This window comes from Diceros bicornis, chromosome 32 (genome assembly GCF_020826845.1).
Source record: "Diceros bicornis minor isolate mBicDic1 chromosome 32, mDicBic1.mat.cur, whole genome shotgun sequence".
NCBI classification, from domain to species: domain Eukaryota; kingdom Metazoa; phylum Chordata; class Mammalia; order Perissodactyla; family Rhinocerotidae; genus Diceros; species Diceros bicornis.
This window is the reverse complement of record NC_080771.1, coordinates 37,321,534-37,336,450: the sequence shown is the minus strand read 5'-3', so window position 1 is coordinate 37,336,450 and position 14,917 is coordinate 37,321,534. Positions and strand designations below refer to the sequence as shown.

The 14,917-nt window shown below is 61.3% G+C and overlaps 1 protein-coding gene across 3 annotated transcripts in view; it reads left to right on the top strand.

Moving 5' to 3' along the window:
• CBFA2T3 (CBFA2/RUNX1 partner transcriptional co-repressor 3) overlaps window positions 1-14,917 on the top strand; it is a 94,860-nt gene that overhangs the window by 74,470 nt on the left and 5,473 nt on the right. For all 3 annotated transcript variants that reach the window (XM_058528480.1, XM_058528479.1, XM_058528481.1), the window contains 7 exons: window positions 2,910-3,151; window positions 3,269-3,358; window positions 7,851-8,032; window positions 8,743-8,966; window positions 12,621-12,706; window positions 13,320-13,518; window positions 13,978-14,046. In XM_058528480.1, coding sequence (XP_058384463.1) covers window positions 2,910-3,151; window positions 3,269-3,358; window positions 7,851-8,032; window positions 8,743-8,966; window positions 12,621-12,706; window positions 13,320-13,518; window positions 13,978-14,046 — 1,092 coding nt within the window. The remainder of the gene's footprint in view (window positions 1-2,909; window positions 3,152-3,268; window positions 3,359-7,850; window positions 8,033-8,742; window positions 8,967-12,620; window positions 12,707-13,319; window positions 13,519-13,977; window positions 14,047-14,917) is intronic.

The following is a 14,917-nucleotide window of genomic DNA, read 5'->3' as shown; positions in this document are numbered from 1 at the left end:
TTATTGACGAGCGATCATCCAGCATGTAAAACCAATCAGGTCGAGTGTTTCCGGTTCCTTCCAGTGGTGGAAGGACAAGCTGGTGGCTTCTGTGAGCCAGGGAAGCACAGAGCAGAAGGGGCCCAGGGACCCTGTCCTCTGGCCCCTGAGGCGCCACCTCTGGTTTGGGCCAAGGGCCATTTGCAGATGAAGAAACTGAGGCCAGGCCCCGAGTCTCACCCACGCAGCACGTCCAGGCTACTCCAGGTGGGTGCGGGCCTCAGGCAGGATGCCCGCTCCCAAAGGGTAGCTTATCTCTTGGCCACAAGGGCAGAGGGCCATGTCTGCTGCTGAGGGCCTACTGTGCGCTGGGGTCAACCATGGGTGGGAGGCAGTCTTGGGAACCACATGGCTTGTGTGTGATGATGGCGAGCCTCGTCACCTGCGGATTAGGAGCCCAGCCCCTGGCCTGACGTAGCTGCTCAGTGAGTGGGGGAGGGGCCTTTGCAGGTGTCGCTGGCAGGCAGGTCAGCGGGGGTGATCTGGTCATCGAGGCTAGGGTGCAGGCAGTGTCTGGGCAGGGCAGAGCCGGCCAGACGGTAGCCTCAGGGTTAATAGAGGTCATTTACTGAAGGGCTCAGTGTGTGCGGAGGGGTGGGCTGGTTCCGGAGCCCATGGGGGACAGTGCAGCCCCAGGGCTGGTGACAGTGGGAGCCATGTACCCCTGGCCTGCAGGGGCGGGTGGAGAGAGTGACTGGGACCCAGGAGAGCCACAGGGTGGGAGTGCGAAGGCAGGAAGGAGGGGCCAGCATATGGGCCCCCCACCTCGTGTGCTCCTACCCTTCCAGGCTGGGTGGGGCCAAGACAGTCAGCAGAGGTCACCCCCCAGGCCCAGGTCAGGATGGGCAGGGCGTGCATGGTCTGGAGGGACAAACTGGCACCCGCACCACCCAAAACAGGCAGGGTGAGCAGCAAACGTTCGTGGTGGCTCAGGAGGAGCCACAGCACAGAGCCGAGCCTGGTGGGGTCCCCATCCTGAAGAAAGGGGCTCCTGCTCCCCCATCTCCGCACACACAGGCCTCAGCCACAGGTCAGAGGAGATGGCTGGAGCCTCAGAGGAATTCAGCCCTGAGGGGGCAGCGGCTCTGAGCCGTGCCTCACTCCCAGACCCCACACTTTCAGCAAGGTGTGAGAGCAGGTGTCCTGTGCAGGAGGGGCAAGGCACGGGCCTCGTGGGCCACGGCTGAGTGACCAGGAGAGGTGTGTGTGCACACATGTGGACATGCATGTGCACAAGTGTGCGTATATGTGTGAGAGAGTGTGCACAGACGTGTGTTGTGCATGTGCATGCGAGTGTGCATGTATGTGAGTGTGCGTGTGTGGGGCTGCACTGTACGTGTGTGCATTTGTGTGTGCACATGCATATAGGCATGTGTGTGCACGCATGCATGAGGGTGCATGTACGTGTCTGCACATGTGACTGCATGCATTTATGTGTGTGCATGCATGTGTGCGAGTGTGGGTGTGCAGGTGCTGACGGAAGGCATGGAGTTGGGGAGTGGAGAGCATGTGCAAGGGAATGGGGGTTCGGAACAGTCGCGTAGGGAGTACACACATGTACAGGCGAATGAGGGTGCAAGGGCCAGAGTGTGCTCATGTAAGCAAGCCAGCCTGGAGCAGATGCTTGTGTGGCCGGCCAAGGGGGTGAGGCATGACTGGGCACCAGGTTTAGCAGACGTTCCTCCAGCCTCCCAGAGGTGTCCAGTCTCCCATCCCTTGTCCAGAGCCCCCTCCACCATCACCAAGGGCCCAGGGAACCCATGACGTCTGAACTCCCTGCAGACCCTGGAGGTTGGGGCTCCAGCTCCTGAGACCAGGGAACCGGGATGCAGATGACTGGGCACAGGAGGGCTCCCCCAGCTTCCAGTGTGAAGGCTCAGCCTTTCCCTCCATCACCTGAGTTTGAGGGACAGCGTCCTGCCCCAGGACCATTTCACAGCAATCCGGCATCTGCCAGCCCTGGAACACTGACCCCGGTGGCAAGGCCTCGGTGACCGACAGTGCTGCCCTGGGGCCCCTGTAGTGTGCTCATCGCGAGTCCCTTATGCTACCCGCTTATCCTCCACACACAGCCAGGGGCCCATGTGCACGCATGTCTGCACGCACTGCAGCCCCAAAGAGCAGCTGGCCCAGCGCCTCCCCTGCCAGGATCCAGCATCACTTGTCCTGGGGAGTCCTGGTCCCTCTACCTCACCCCGAGCCCCGTCCACCTGGGCATTGGGGCCCTCGTGCAGGCAACAGTGCCTGTGTGGGAGTGGGGCACTGCTCATGGCCATCATGGCAGAGGTGGGGGTCACTGGCCTTTAAGGGGGGACAAGTGGCCTCTCCCTGCAAGAGGGGAAGTGGACTGGTGGGTCCCTAGTGGTAGAGAAGACCTCTGCCTGCTCACAGTGGACATCGAGCAGCCTGGCTGAGAGGTGGGCATCTGCCAGGCTGGTGTGGGGGCCCTGGTGTCCTCCTGGGTGTGAGGGGGCCGGGGGCTGGCCCGGTGGCGCAGTGGTTAAGTGCGCAAGCTCTGCTTCGGCGGCCCGGGGTTCGCAAGTTCAGATCCCAGGCGTGGACCTACACACCGCTTGTCAAGCCATGCTGTGGTGGCGTCCTACGTATAAAGTAGAGGAGGATGGGCACAGATGTTAGCCTGGGGCCAATCTTCCTCAGCAAAAAGAGGAGGATTGGTGACAGATGTTAGCTCAGGGCTAATCTTCCTCACCGAAAAAAAAAAAACAAGGCCAAAGGGACTGTGCCACGTCCCACCCACTGGGGACCTGGGGCACAGCCATGCCTCTGTAGACCCTGGTGTGCACACCTGTCAGCGTGTCGGTGCCCCCGTGGCAGCTCCCCACTGTCCTCACGCCCCCCTCTCCCCACAGTGATGAACGGCAGTACACACTCGCCAACAGCCATCAACGGCACCCCGTCCACGCCCAACGGCTTCAGCAATGGCCCAGCCACCTCGTCCACAGCCTCGCTGTCCACGCAGCACCTGCCCCCAGCCTGCGGGGCGCGGCAGCTGAGCAAGCTGAAGCGGTTCCTCACCACCCTGCAGCAGTTCGGCAGCGACATCTCCCCGGAGATCGGGGAGCGCGTGCGCACACTGGTGCTGGGGCTCGTGGTAAGTCGGTGGCCAGGCCACGGAGGCTGTGTCCGGGCCATGCCAGCCCTCGGGCCTCCTGCCCCCTGGGCTGGCGGACGGGGCTCAGCTCACGCTCCGTGCATTTTGTCCCCTCAGAACTCCACGCTGACCATTGAGGAGTTTCATTCCAAGCTCCAGGAGGCCACTAACTTCCCGCTGCGGCCTTTCGTCATCCCCTTCCTGAAGGTATGGACAACCCATCTCCCCTCGTGGTGGGGGCCTCCCCCAGGATCCTGAGTCCACTCCCTGCTGGCTCTGATCGGGCATCTCTCTCAGCCTCCCCAGACCTGGTGGCTCCCCCGTGCCCTGGAAGATGGTGCTAACCAGTCAGGACAGACTCCTACTAGTTAAGGCTGCAAACTAGTTGCCAGACTGGATTAGTGGCCACCAAACCCAGTGCTCTAAGACAGAGCTCCCCAAATCAGTCCTGTTATGATTGGCCAAATGCAGTCATCCACTTGACAGCTATTTTTTGAGTACCTACTATGTGCTGGATACTGTCAAGTCTCAAGGATCCAGCTGTGAGCAAAGAGGCCAAGTCCCTTGTGGAGCCAACACCCTGGTGGGAGAGAAGGCGGTCAGCCAACCATGGCTCTAGGATCTGTGGAGATGTGTGCCAGGACCACAAGGAGGGGGCATTTTGAGGAGGGTGAAGGAGGGAACCAGGTGGACAGCAGAGAACAGAGCCTTCCAGGTACCAGAGATGGCACGTGCAAAGGCCCTGAGGCAGGAGGCACAGTGAGGGGGCCGTGTGGCTAGAACAGAGTTGGGGGAGAGGGACAGATGTGGGGATAGGTGGGGGGTGGTTGTGTGGCTGGGCAGACAGATGGACGAATGGGTGTCAGGTGAAAGGAGGGTCGTGTGGTCAAACACAAAAGATAAACAATGGACCATGGCCTCTCAGCCAGAATAATTCGTGTTGGACTGGGAATAGCAGCACCAGGCGCTTGTGAGCAATGCAGGCTCCCAGGCCCAGCCCAGAGCCACTGAATCAGACTCTGCATCTTAACAAGGTGCTGGGCATGTGAGTGCACACAGACAGGACAAGCACAGGTCCCGGCCGCGTTGGACCAGTGTCTTCACTGCGGGACTTCTCAGGGCCTTCACTCCCCCAGGGTCATGCATCTCCCAGGGAGCGTAGAGATGAAACGCTTCCCAAATGTGATTGACCCTGCGACCCTTCGCTGCCATCCCTTGCCCGAGGTCAGGGTCCCGCGGAGCTCACTTGGGAGGTGCCCACCTGGAGTGTCACCGGCCTCCCCCACGGGGTTCTCATTTCCCCGGGGCCTGCGCAATGCCCGGCCATGGGCCCTGCTCACCTGCACGGCTGGGCCCTGGTGGGGGCTGCCTTCCAGAGGGTCTTGAGGACCAGACCAGACGCTCCCAGGCTTGAGCCCCGACCCTGCCACTTAGCCCCCATTGGTCTGGGCCAAGCTAGTTCCTCCCTGGGCCTTGGTTTCCGCAGCCCCGCCGGGGGAACCACTCTCGGGCTGTGGAGAAGGTTGCGTGAAGTGTCGCATGTAAAGAATTTGGCTCACGTTTGTTCCCCTTGTATGTCATCATCCAGGGATTTCAAGCATTCCCCAGGCAAGGCATGCTGTGCAGAGCTCTTTCACAGCCGCCTTTGCTGAGCCCCCAGTTGCCCCTGGAGGGGCAGCCCAGGCCCAACCACTGTTCCCAGTTAACAGCGGGGAAACGGAGGCGCTGAGGCCCCCCTGGTGCTGAGATGGAGCCGAGGCTGGAACCTGGATCCCTCAGACTCCAAACCCACTGGCCTTCTCAGGGCACGCCCCAGGCCGCCACTGTGTCCCCTGCGGTCCCTCGCCAAGAGGACCCCACTTTGCATTCCCATATCCGCTCCCTCCCCCCTCCTTCCTGCCCTCTGCCCACACCCTGCTGTGCTCACACTCCTGAGCTATGACAGAGAAGCTGCTGGCTGGGACGGAGTGAGGGTTTGGGCCCATCTGGCAGTCACTGCAAGTCATTACGAGCCCTCCCTTCCCTCCGCTCCTCCTCTCAACTCACTGCGGGCCCCACCGCTCCCCATCTTTGGGAACACAGTGCGCTTTCTTACTCCGTCAGATCAAATATTTACAGCAGATATCCCGCCCGTGTCAGCTGACCTTGTTTATCTGAGGAGCCAGGGCAGGGAAAACATACCGAGTCCCCGCTCTGCCCCCTGTCCCCTGCGTCGTCGCACCCCAGCATCTTCCAAACACGACGTGGCAGCACAGCGCCAGACGGGAGAGGCCCGGCCTCGCAGGGCCACCGGGGTATCTCTGCCCACAGCAGCCCTCACAGGGCTATTGGGGCTTTCACGCCTGAATTGCTCTTATGGTAATCAGGGCCAGCTGGGGTGAGGGCCCCCCAACCCCCGCCTTGCCTTGTGCCAGTGACCACACCCAGGGCCCTGGACATGGAGTCCACTTGTCTCCCTGCCGTGCAGCAACTCGGGCGCCACCAGTTCTGTTTCCAGGGCTTGTTGACAAGGCGCCAGCTGGAGCCCTAGCCCTGAGGTCCTGCCTGGGGAGCAGCCCCCACCCGGCTCATTGTGGGAGCCTCGGCGGTGTTAGAACACAGGGCGCTCGCTGCAGGGAAGCCAGCGCACAGCCCGCTGTGCGACCTCGGTTTCCTCGCCTGTGACCCGGGCTGCAGCAGTGGTTGCATCTTCCTGAGGACTCTCGGGGTACCAGGCCCGCTACATGGGAAATAGCAGCGCACCCTCGTGGCGGCCCTCGGAGCCTCATCCCATTCAAGAGGCAGGAACCATGCCGCCAGTGCAGCTCAGGCTGCCCACCTGGCTCAAACCCCAGCTCCAGCTCTGGGTTTCTGAGAAACTCCAGACCTTATTCTCTCTGATCACCGGGGATGAGACAGCCCACCTCATGGTGGGTGGATGAGTTGATTCCTACGGAGCTCACAGGAGCCCTCACCCCAGGGCAGGAGGAAGGGGAGTGTCCCACAGCTCCAGTTGCAGATCAGGCAGAAGTCAGAGAAGTTAACTGACTTGCCCAAGGTCGCACAGCAAAGCCAGGGTGGGCTGACCACAGAGCCCACAGTCGCGCAAGCTGTGTGGGCATTCTGTAAGGCGCTTGGCGAAGCAGTGGGAACACCACAAACCCTTGGTGAGTGGGAGACGTCAGCTCAACAACACCAGATTGCGGCTATTTTTGCAAACACCAATTTCCCTCTGGCCTGAGTTCCCATCTGTGACGAGGATAGTTCCAGGCTTTTCCGCATCATCAGAAACTTCGTTCACACGTGAAGTTGGGGTCCAGAGGGCTTTTGTGACCAACCACAGTCTGTCCAGCCTCTCAGTGGCAAGACCTCCCGGGCGCCCTGGGCCCTGGAGACAGAATGAGGACCGCTGCCCCCAGGAGATCTGCGAGACGAGGCTCTCCGCAGACTCAAGCCATTTCTTCTGGGCTGGGGTCCCGCTCCCCCAGCCAAGGGCCTGGGGTCCCCTGCAACCCTCCGCCACAGAGCCCGACCCTGTGCACAGCCGAGTAGTGGGGCTTTCCAGAAGCCAGGAGACGCTGCCCCGCCCGCCTGGCCTCCACCCTCGGCCCCGGCTCCCAGCTGGCCCCAGCCGGCCAGGAATCCAGATGTTTCCACCGCCCTGACAGCGACCAGCCGGTGCCAAGGGGAGGCCATGTGGGAGAGGAGGGGCCGGCAAGGGAGAGGAGGATGTTTGGCGTCTTCAGACCTCCCGGGACCTCCTTTCCCAGCTCACGCTCCCAACGTGTTCGACAGATGGCGGGCTGGCCCCCGTTCAGCTATCCAAATAGAAAAACAGACCCGGCAGCAGGCACTGCTTGACAAAAATGCCTCGGCTGCTTGATCCGGTCGGGTGGATGCGCTAATGGGGGCTGGGGAGGCAGAGGCTGGAGAAGGCCTCCGTGGCAGCTTTGAAATGCCATGAGAAAGTTGGGGAATTGTCTTTATTTACAAATACTTAGAACTCTGGCTCTCCCAAGTGGCCTGCTGCTGGGCCCCCATCCAGCTTGCCCCCTCAAGGCAGCTCTGGGAATCTCTGTGGTAGGGGCTGAGGAGCTGTTGCAGCCCAGCAGTGCAGGCCCGGAGGCCCCGGATGCAGGAGGGCACAGCGGTCACACACCGGCCTTACAGGCGGGGTCTGTGTTTGAACCTTGTGACCACCCCCCATGTCATTCCACCCCTGTGCCCTCATGTCCTTACTCATAAATGTGGAACCAGGTCATCAAGTCCATCCCCTATGGTTGTGAGGACCATGGGAGGTGACAGGCGTCACCACTGCTCAGAGCAGTGTGGGCATGCTAATGCACATAGTCCAACCTCCAAGCTTGGTTCAGGGCCTGGCTGGGGACCCGCAGGAAGTGGGAGGGCGGGGGCTGACTCCAAGGGTCTTCCCACAGGCTCCCATTGGGGTCCTGCTCCCAGCTCCTCCATTTACAGTTAGCTGTGGGCAGGGCTGCCTGCTGCCCTTCTCTAAGCCTCGGTTGCCTCCTCCACACAATGGGGAATCATGCCTGCTTCCACGGGCACAGGCCAGGAATCCCCGTCATGATGCCCTCCTCACCGTCTCCAGACCCACCTTGGGAGGGAGGGAGCCCGGTGAGGTGGAAAAGCCCCAGCCTGGGAGTCCGGGATCTGGGCTCCATCAGCAGCGAGTCCAAGGCCCCTTTCCCCGCCCCCACAGGCAAACCTGCCCTTGCTGCAGCGGGAGCTCCTGCACTGTGCCCGCCTGGCTAAGCAGACCCCCGCCCAGTACCTGGCCCAGCACGAGCAGCTCCTGCTGGATGCCAATGCCTCCTCCCCCATCGACTCCTCAGAGATCCTGCTGGAAGTCAATGAGAACGGCAAGAGGAGAACCCCTGACAGGTACCTCTGGGGTCTTTCTGTGGCGAGGGAGGGAGACAGCAGAGGGCTCCCTCCCTGCCTGACTCTTGACTCTTGACTCTTGAGAGCTACCTTCGGTACCACAGCTCAGCAGGCACCCTAGTTCCAGGGCTGAGACAATGCAAGTCGATACGATGTTGCATTCTGTGGCCAGTAGCTAGTGGGCTGGTAAAGTTCAGCCTTACCTGCAAGGCCGCTGCACAGGCTGAAGCACCAAGAGGCTGCGCTGTTGGGCTTTGGGGAGGCCTCCTGAGGACTCTGATGCCCCCCTGGGTGGGCAAGGGAAGAGGCAGGAGGGAGTCTGTCTGCAGGAAATTCTCTGGCTATTCCCTTTGGGCTAGTTGTGAGCCAGAGTGTCCAGGAGCCCGAGGTCCCAGGCACCCGAGCTGGCCCTTACTGCTGAGTGACAGAGTTGGGTGTCTTCCTCTCCTGTTCTCTCAACAGAGGCTCAGGCTTCTTAACCACTGGTCCCCAGGAGCCCGCACACCAGGGGCAGTGTTCAAGGCTGGCAGGAGCCACAGAGAAGGAGGGAGGGGAGTCTCATCTCTCCTGTTGCCCATCTCTCTGTCTCCCTCTCACTCTGTCTCTTTCTCTCTGCCACACCCTCTGTCTCCCTCTCACCCTTCCTGCTGGATCTCTGTTCATGCTCGTGGTCCCATGACCAATTGCTTCCCGCCTGCTCTTTGGGCCAGGACCAAAGAGAGTGGGTCAGACCGCGACCCGTTGCACCCCGACCACCTCGGCAAACGGCATTGCACCCTGAGCCCCGCCCAGCGATACAGCCCGAGCAATGGGCTGCCCCACCCCACGCCGCCACCGCACTACCGCCTGGAGGACATGGCCATGGCCCACCACTTCCGTGACTCCTACCGTCACCCTGACCCCCGGGAGCTCCGGGAGCACCACCGGCAGCTCGGTGAGCAGCGTGCTGGGGGGCAGGGGTGTGGGCATATGTGTGCATGTTAGCTGGAGCACGCGTGTGCTTGCCTGTGTGTGTGGGGAGCATCCAAGAGCTGCCATGTGCGCGTGTCTGTCTGGGAAGGACGCTGAGGAAGTGGGTGTAGTAATGGATTTGAGTGGGGAGCCTCACCCTGGCTGGGCTGTGCCCGGAAGCCTGAAGTAGAGCCTCCAGACCTCTGTCTAGGGGGCATCCCCACCTTCAGGGCCTGGAAGGCCTCTCTCTCCCCAGGGGTGGGCTGTGGCTGTGCCTGTCCTGGGGCCCAGCTGGGCAGGGGCAGGTACAGGCTTAGGGAACCTAGAACCACTCACCTTGAGGAGCACTGGCCACCTGCTGGGCACACAGCCTTGAATTGCCCACAGTCCCTGCATAGGGTGTTCATCTCCTTATAGAGACAAGAAAAGGGAGGCTGCCGGGCTCTGCATGGGGCACAGGGACGGTGGTAAATTAGGTTTCTGGACCCAATTTCCATGTGCCCTACAATTCGACTCAGATCTGACACTGTCTACCTGGAGATAGTGTCAGATCCCCCACGTTAAGGGTTCTGTCTACAAGACTGCCTTCAGATGCCAGTCGTTGCAAGTCTAGGTTGTCACCTGGGCTTCTGACAGACTGGCTCTGGATCAGAGGTTCCCACGACCCCTTCCCCAGGTTCGATTACTTTGCAGAGCGGCTCACAGAACTCACAGAAACAGTTTACTCACTAGATCACCGGTTTATTTTAAAAGATGTGATTCAGGAACAGCCAGATGGAAGAGATACAAAGGGCTATGTATGGGGAAGGGGTGAGGAGCTTCCATGCTCTCCAGGCACCACCCTCCCAAATCTCTACGTGTTCACCAACCTGGAAGCTCTCCAAACCCAGCCCTTTGGGTTCTTATGGAGCTTCATTGTGTGTCATTGGCCATTGGTGATGGACCCAACCTCCAGCCTCTCTCCACTCCCGGAGGTCAGGGGGTAGGGCTGAAAGTTCCCACCCTCTGATCACCTGAGTGGCTCCACTGGCAACCAGCCAGTCACCCTTCAGTGGGGTCCAAAAGTTGCCTCATTAATATAACAAAAGACATCTGTGTCACTCTCGATACTTAGGAAGTTCCGAGGGTTTTGGTAGCTGTGAGCCAAGAACGGTGGATGAAGATCAGACATATATGAGAAATATATTTTAGTCATCTGAATGACCAAATATATATTTCTCATAAATCACATATCTCAGGTGGGGTGGCTGGGCCAGCCAGGAAGACACCCATTTATGGGCGGGTGGGCGGGCAAGGCCTGGCACGTGAGGGGTCCCCAGGTCACAGGAGCTGCAGCCCCTGCCTCGAAGGCACTCGTGCAAGGCCTGTGGTTGAGAGCAGGGCTCCAGAGCGGACCGCCTGGGCCTCCAAGCTCTGCAGATCCCGCACGGTGAGCCCTTCGCAGGTCACATGATGTCCATGCCTCAGTTTCCTCCTCTGTCAGCTGGGTCTAACAGGAGTCCCACCCCTTAGGTGGTGTGAGGACGGAGGGAGTTAACACAGGGCCCAGCACAGAGCGGGCGCTGAGAGGCCCAGCTGTTCTGGGTGATGGCAGTGGCAGCCTGGGGCGGAGCACTCACTTCTCGCCTCCAGTGTCCTCAGTGCTCAAAGGTGGCACGCCTGAAAGGTGCTGGTACTGTGTGACATGTTAGCACACCCAAATCACAGATGGGGAGGCTGAGGCCCAGAGACGCAACTGACATGCCCACAGCCTTCTAGCCGCATCTGCCTGACCCTGCGACCTTCCTTTGTGCTGGGGACAAAGATGAATAGGACTGCCTGCCCCAGGGCCCCCAGTGTACTGTGGGGGACAACTGGGAACAGCCACCCCTGAGACAGAGGCCCAAGGCACTGATGGGGGCCCAGAGGCAGGGTCAGCAGAGGCCTCGCCCCCTACAAGGCTGTCTCCCTGCCTCCACCCTGCGGAAGCTTCTAGGGCCCAGGCCCAGGTGGCAGGTGACAGCGTCTGGCTCCCTGCAGCCGGGTCAGGCAGGTGCTAAGTACCCCCCCCCCGCCCCCCGCTTCTGCTAATGCAAAAATAAACGCCAGCTGTTGGGCAGATCACAGCCACTATTTTGGTTGGGGTGTTGGTGTAGGCCTCCGTTCCTTGGGCGGCAGGGCAGGGCAGTGGACAGCCAACTGTGGCCGCCACCTCCCACCCTTCTGCAATTTGGGAAGGCATTTTGGGTTTGGGGGTCTAGGAGATCCTTAGAGGCTGAAAAAGGCCTAAATAGAGAGACCTCAGCCGAAAAGCATCAGTAGTGCTCGGTCACCCAGCACAGGCTTGGGGCACCGCCAGCGCGGGAACACCCGAAACACTGGGAGTGAGAGCATTTGATATTCCAAAAATCGTAGGCAGGGCCATCGTGAGGGCAGTCGATGCCGTTGCCCCCACGCCCATTTCTCAGCGCACAGCTGATTTGTTTCTGATCACCGGGGTGGGGGCACCCAATTGTTTCAGTCCCTGGAGCTGAACCAGCCAGGGGCTGAGGGTGCGCTCGCTCCGGCTCAGGCCAACGGCCCTTCACCAGCCTCGGTTTCCTCATCTATAAAAGGGGAGTGACAACAGAGAGCCCCTCGGAGGCTGACGCAGGGGTGGAAGGAGTGGGGCACTTAGTACAGCCTGCTCAGTACCCGGGATCCCCCACAACGTGCCTCCTGAAGGTCTTCTCCCACCCCCAGGGGGTAGGCAGGGTGGGGAAACTGAGTCACAGAGAGGTGAGAGGAGGGGCCTGGGGCCCATTGGGAATGAGTGTGGGGACATCTGGCTTTGCTGACCCACCATCTTCCTGTGGAGCTGGCAGTGTGGCCAGGAGACCACATTGGACCAGCTCACTGAGACCCAGCAGATAGGCTGGAGCACCTCCTCTTGCCTGGCCGGAGCTTGGCCCAGGGGACACAGAGGTGAACACAGCATATCAGCCCTGTCCTGGGGACTGACACAGCCTGTTGAGGGGACCAAGAATAGACAAGGAAGTGCCTGCAATTACTAAACAACCAGAGATACATGAGGCTCAAGGAATTTTAGGGCCCATGGCTGCTGACGGGGAGGGGCCTATGACCGGGCTTTGAGGGATGCATAGGAGTCCAGCTGGCTGAGAGGAAGTAGTAAAGCATGGGCTGGAGCTGGGCAGCCACAAGGAGCCCCTGAGGGCTTTTGAGCAGTGGTGGGGCCCTCAAAGTGAGGTCTGAGGCAGCTTTGGTTCACAGCAGGGGACAGAAAAGTGAGGGTGGCTGGATTTGGATGCAGGGAGGTGGGGAGGGATGGCCGAGGCTAGACAGAGGGGTGGGGAGATGGTCTCTTCTTCCCAAGCGTTGACTAGAGGCCAAGCCTGTTCCTGACTGCCCCCAGGGCAGAGGGCAGAGGGCCAGTGCCCGGAGTCTCCTTCCTCACTCTCTCCATCTTCCCTAGGTGGGCACAGCCCAGAGACAGGGCCTGGGGGCACTGGGGGTGCTGGAAGCACGAGGCGGGGCCTGGTGGCACAGGGCAGGGCTGGGGAGCACTGGACGGGGCCTGGGAGTCCTGAATGGGGCCTGGAGGCCTGGGGCTGGGCCTAGGGGCACTGGCTGGTCCTGAGCGTCAACTCTCCTCCTGTAGCGGTGCTCGGGTCCCGGCAGGAGGAGGTGATCGACCACAGGCTCACAGAGCGTGAGTGGGCCGAGGAATGGAAGCACCTCAACAACGTGAGTGTCCAGGCCCGGGGCCCACTGGTGCCACAGCAGCTTCGAGGGCTCTGCCCAACCTGTAGGGGCCTGGGGCTGTGGGGGACAGAGCTTGGTGTGGCTCCCTTGGCTCTCTGCCCCCATCTCAGCCCACCCGGCCACTTCTGATGACCACTCAGAATCTGCCCTTCTCTGCCCCGCAGCACGTCTCCCGCAAGAAGGGGCTTGGAGTGGGGTGGGGCCCCTTCAACACCATTCTGGGGGTCCCCTCACCCTGCTCCCTTTTAGGGGGGAGCCCAGGCAGAAGGTGCAGTCCTCAGAGAGGGGCAAACCACACCTTGAGGGTCGAAGGAGAGCCCAAGCCCCTGCCTTTGAGCGAGCTCTCCCGTGAGTCTGGGGCCCCGACTCTCAGGAGTCCGGGCGGAAACTAGGTGGCCATCCCCAGCCCCCATCCCAGCTGCTCAGGTGTCTTCCAGGCAGTGGAAGTGGGTTTTCATGCCCTGCCCCACAGACGGCAGGCTGGCGGAGGCCCAGGAGTGTGGGACTAGATCCCCTGGCTGTCCTCCTCCGTGCGGAGCGGCCACACCCGGCCCCGGCTGCTCACAGCTGCCTGCGTGCTCACGGCCGCCCACAGCTCCTGAACTGCATCATGGACATGGCGGAGAAGACGCGGCGGTCGCTGACCGTGCTGCGCCGGTGCCAGGAGGCTGACCGCGAGGAGCTCAACCACTGGATGCGGCGCTACAGTGACGCCGAGGACACCAAGAAGGGGCCCGAGCCCGCCACGAGCCGGCCCCTTAACAGCTCCACAAGTGCAGAGGGGTCTCAGCTAGGTGTGTGCTGGGGGCAGCGTGGGGGCTGTGGGAGGGGTGCTGCGGGGGCCCCGAGGACCGAGGCCAGTGCCCGGGAGACCAAGGCCCTCGGGCTGGTGCTGCCATAGAACGCGCCCTGGACAGTTTCCCTTGGAGAAAAGTGCCCTTTCTGCTCTGTGCAGACACCGCCTGCCCTGCTGGAAGCCCAGACTCATGGCTCCAGCCCTTCCGGGGGCTCAGAGCTGGGAGCCCTGGGTCTCTGCTTTTCCCTCTGGATGAGACTGTGTAAACTGACAGGCCCAGCTCCCAGCCGATTCCACGGTCCATCGGCCCCAGAGCAGCCCCTCCCTGACATGGCCCTGCCCCCACCCAGCCACTGGTACAGGGTTTCCACCCGTGGGTACCTCAGGGACCCCCCCAAGAACACAGAGCTGCCCCTGTGGCCTGTCCTATGCATGACGCTGGCCCCCCGTGTTTCAGACGTCCACCGGGAGTTCATGCCAAGGACCCTGTCCGGCTACATGCCAGAGGAGATCTGGAGGAAGGCTGGTATGTGAGCACAGCCGGGAGAAGGGAGCTGGAGGGGGGCTGGGGCCCCAGACCCCATCGCCCTCTCTGTCTATGAGGAGCTTCTGTCTGCGTAGGGGCTCAGCTGGGCTCCCAGCTCATGACAGAGCGCACAGGACTTTATAGACCCTGTCACACAGGGCTACTGGGAGGGGTCGGAGTGCGTTCGGTATTCAGGGCAGGACGATCACCACCAACATCTGCCAGTGAACAAGCGTGTCACTCAGCAGGACAAAGTGGGTCCTCGGGCCCAGTGCGCACTTGCGTGTGCACAGACACCCAGACACGTGAGAGAGGCCCTTAGAGCTGGAGTTCCTGTGACCTTCTGGGTGTAGCATCGAGCACGGTCCCAGGGGAACAGACTGTGGGGAGGGCCGGGCAGCAGCAGGAGCCCAGGGATGGAGAGGACCAGGCAGGGTCGGACGAGTGGCAGCAGTGGAGAGAGGAGGTAGGGTCACACGTGCATTGTGATTTGCGGGTGGATTCACCGTGTAAGGAAGAGGAAGGAAAATGTCAAGATCTAGAGAGCAGAGAGCGTGGAGGATCCCAGCCCAGAGCTGGAGGCTGAGGGGCCACAGACGGGCATCAGCTGCCTAGAGCGAGGCAGGAGCACGGGGGTCCTCCCTTCCCTTCTCCTCTGTCTGGCCCATGGCAGGGCTTTATGGGACCCTTGGTGACATCCACGTCGAGCTCAGGTGGTGACGTGGGGGCAGTCGGCCACAGCCAGCACTGCCAGCAGTTCAGCACACACCCAGTGTGCATACACTTGGATGCGAGGCTCGTGGGCCATCTCGGCCCCTTAAACGGGAGCACTACTTAATCCCACCCCAGCCTCCCTCACACCACGCTGCAA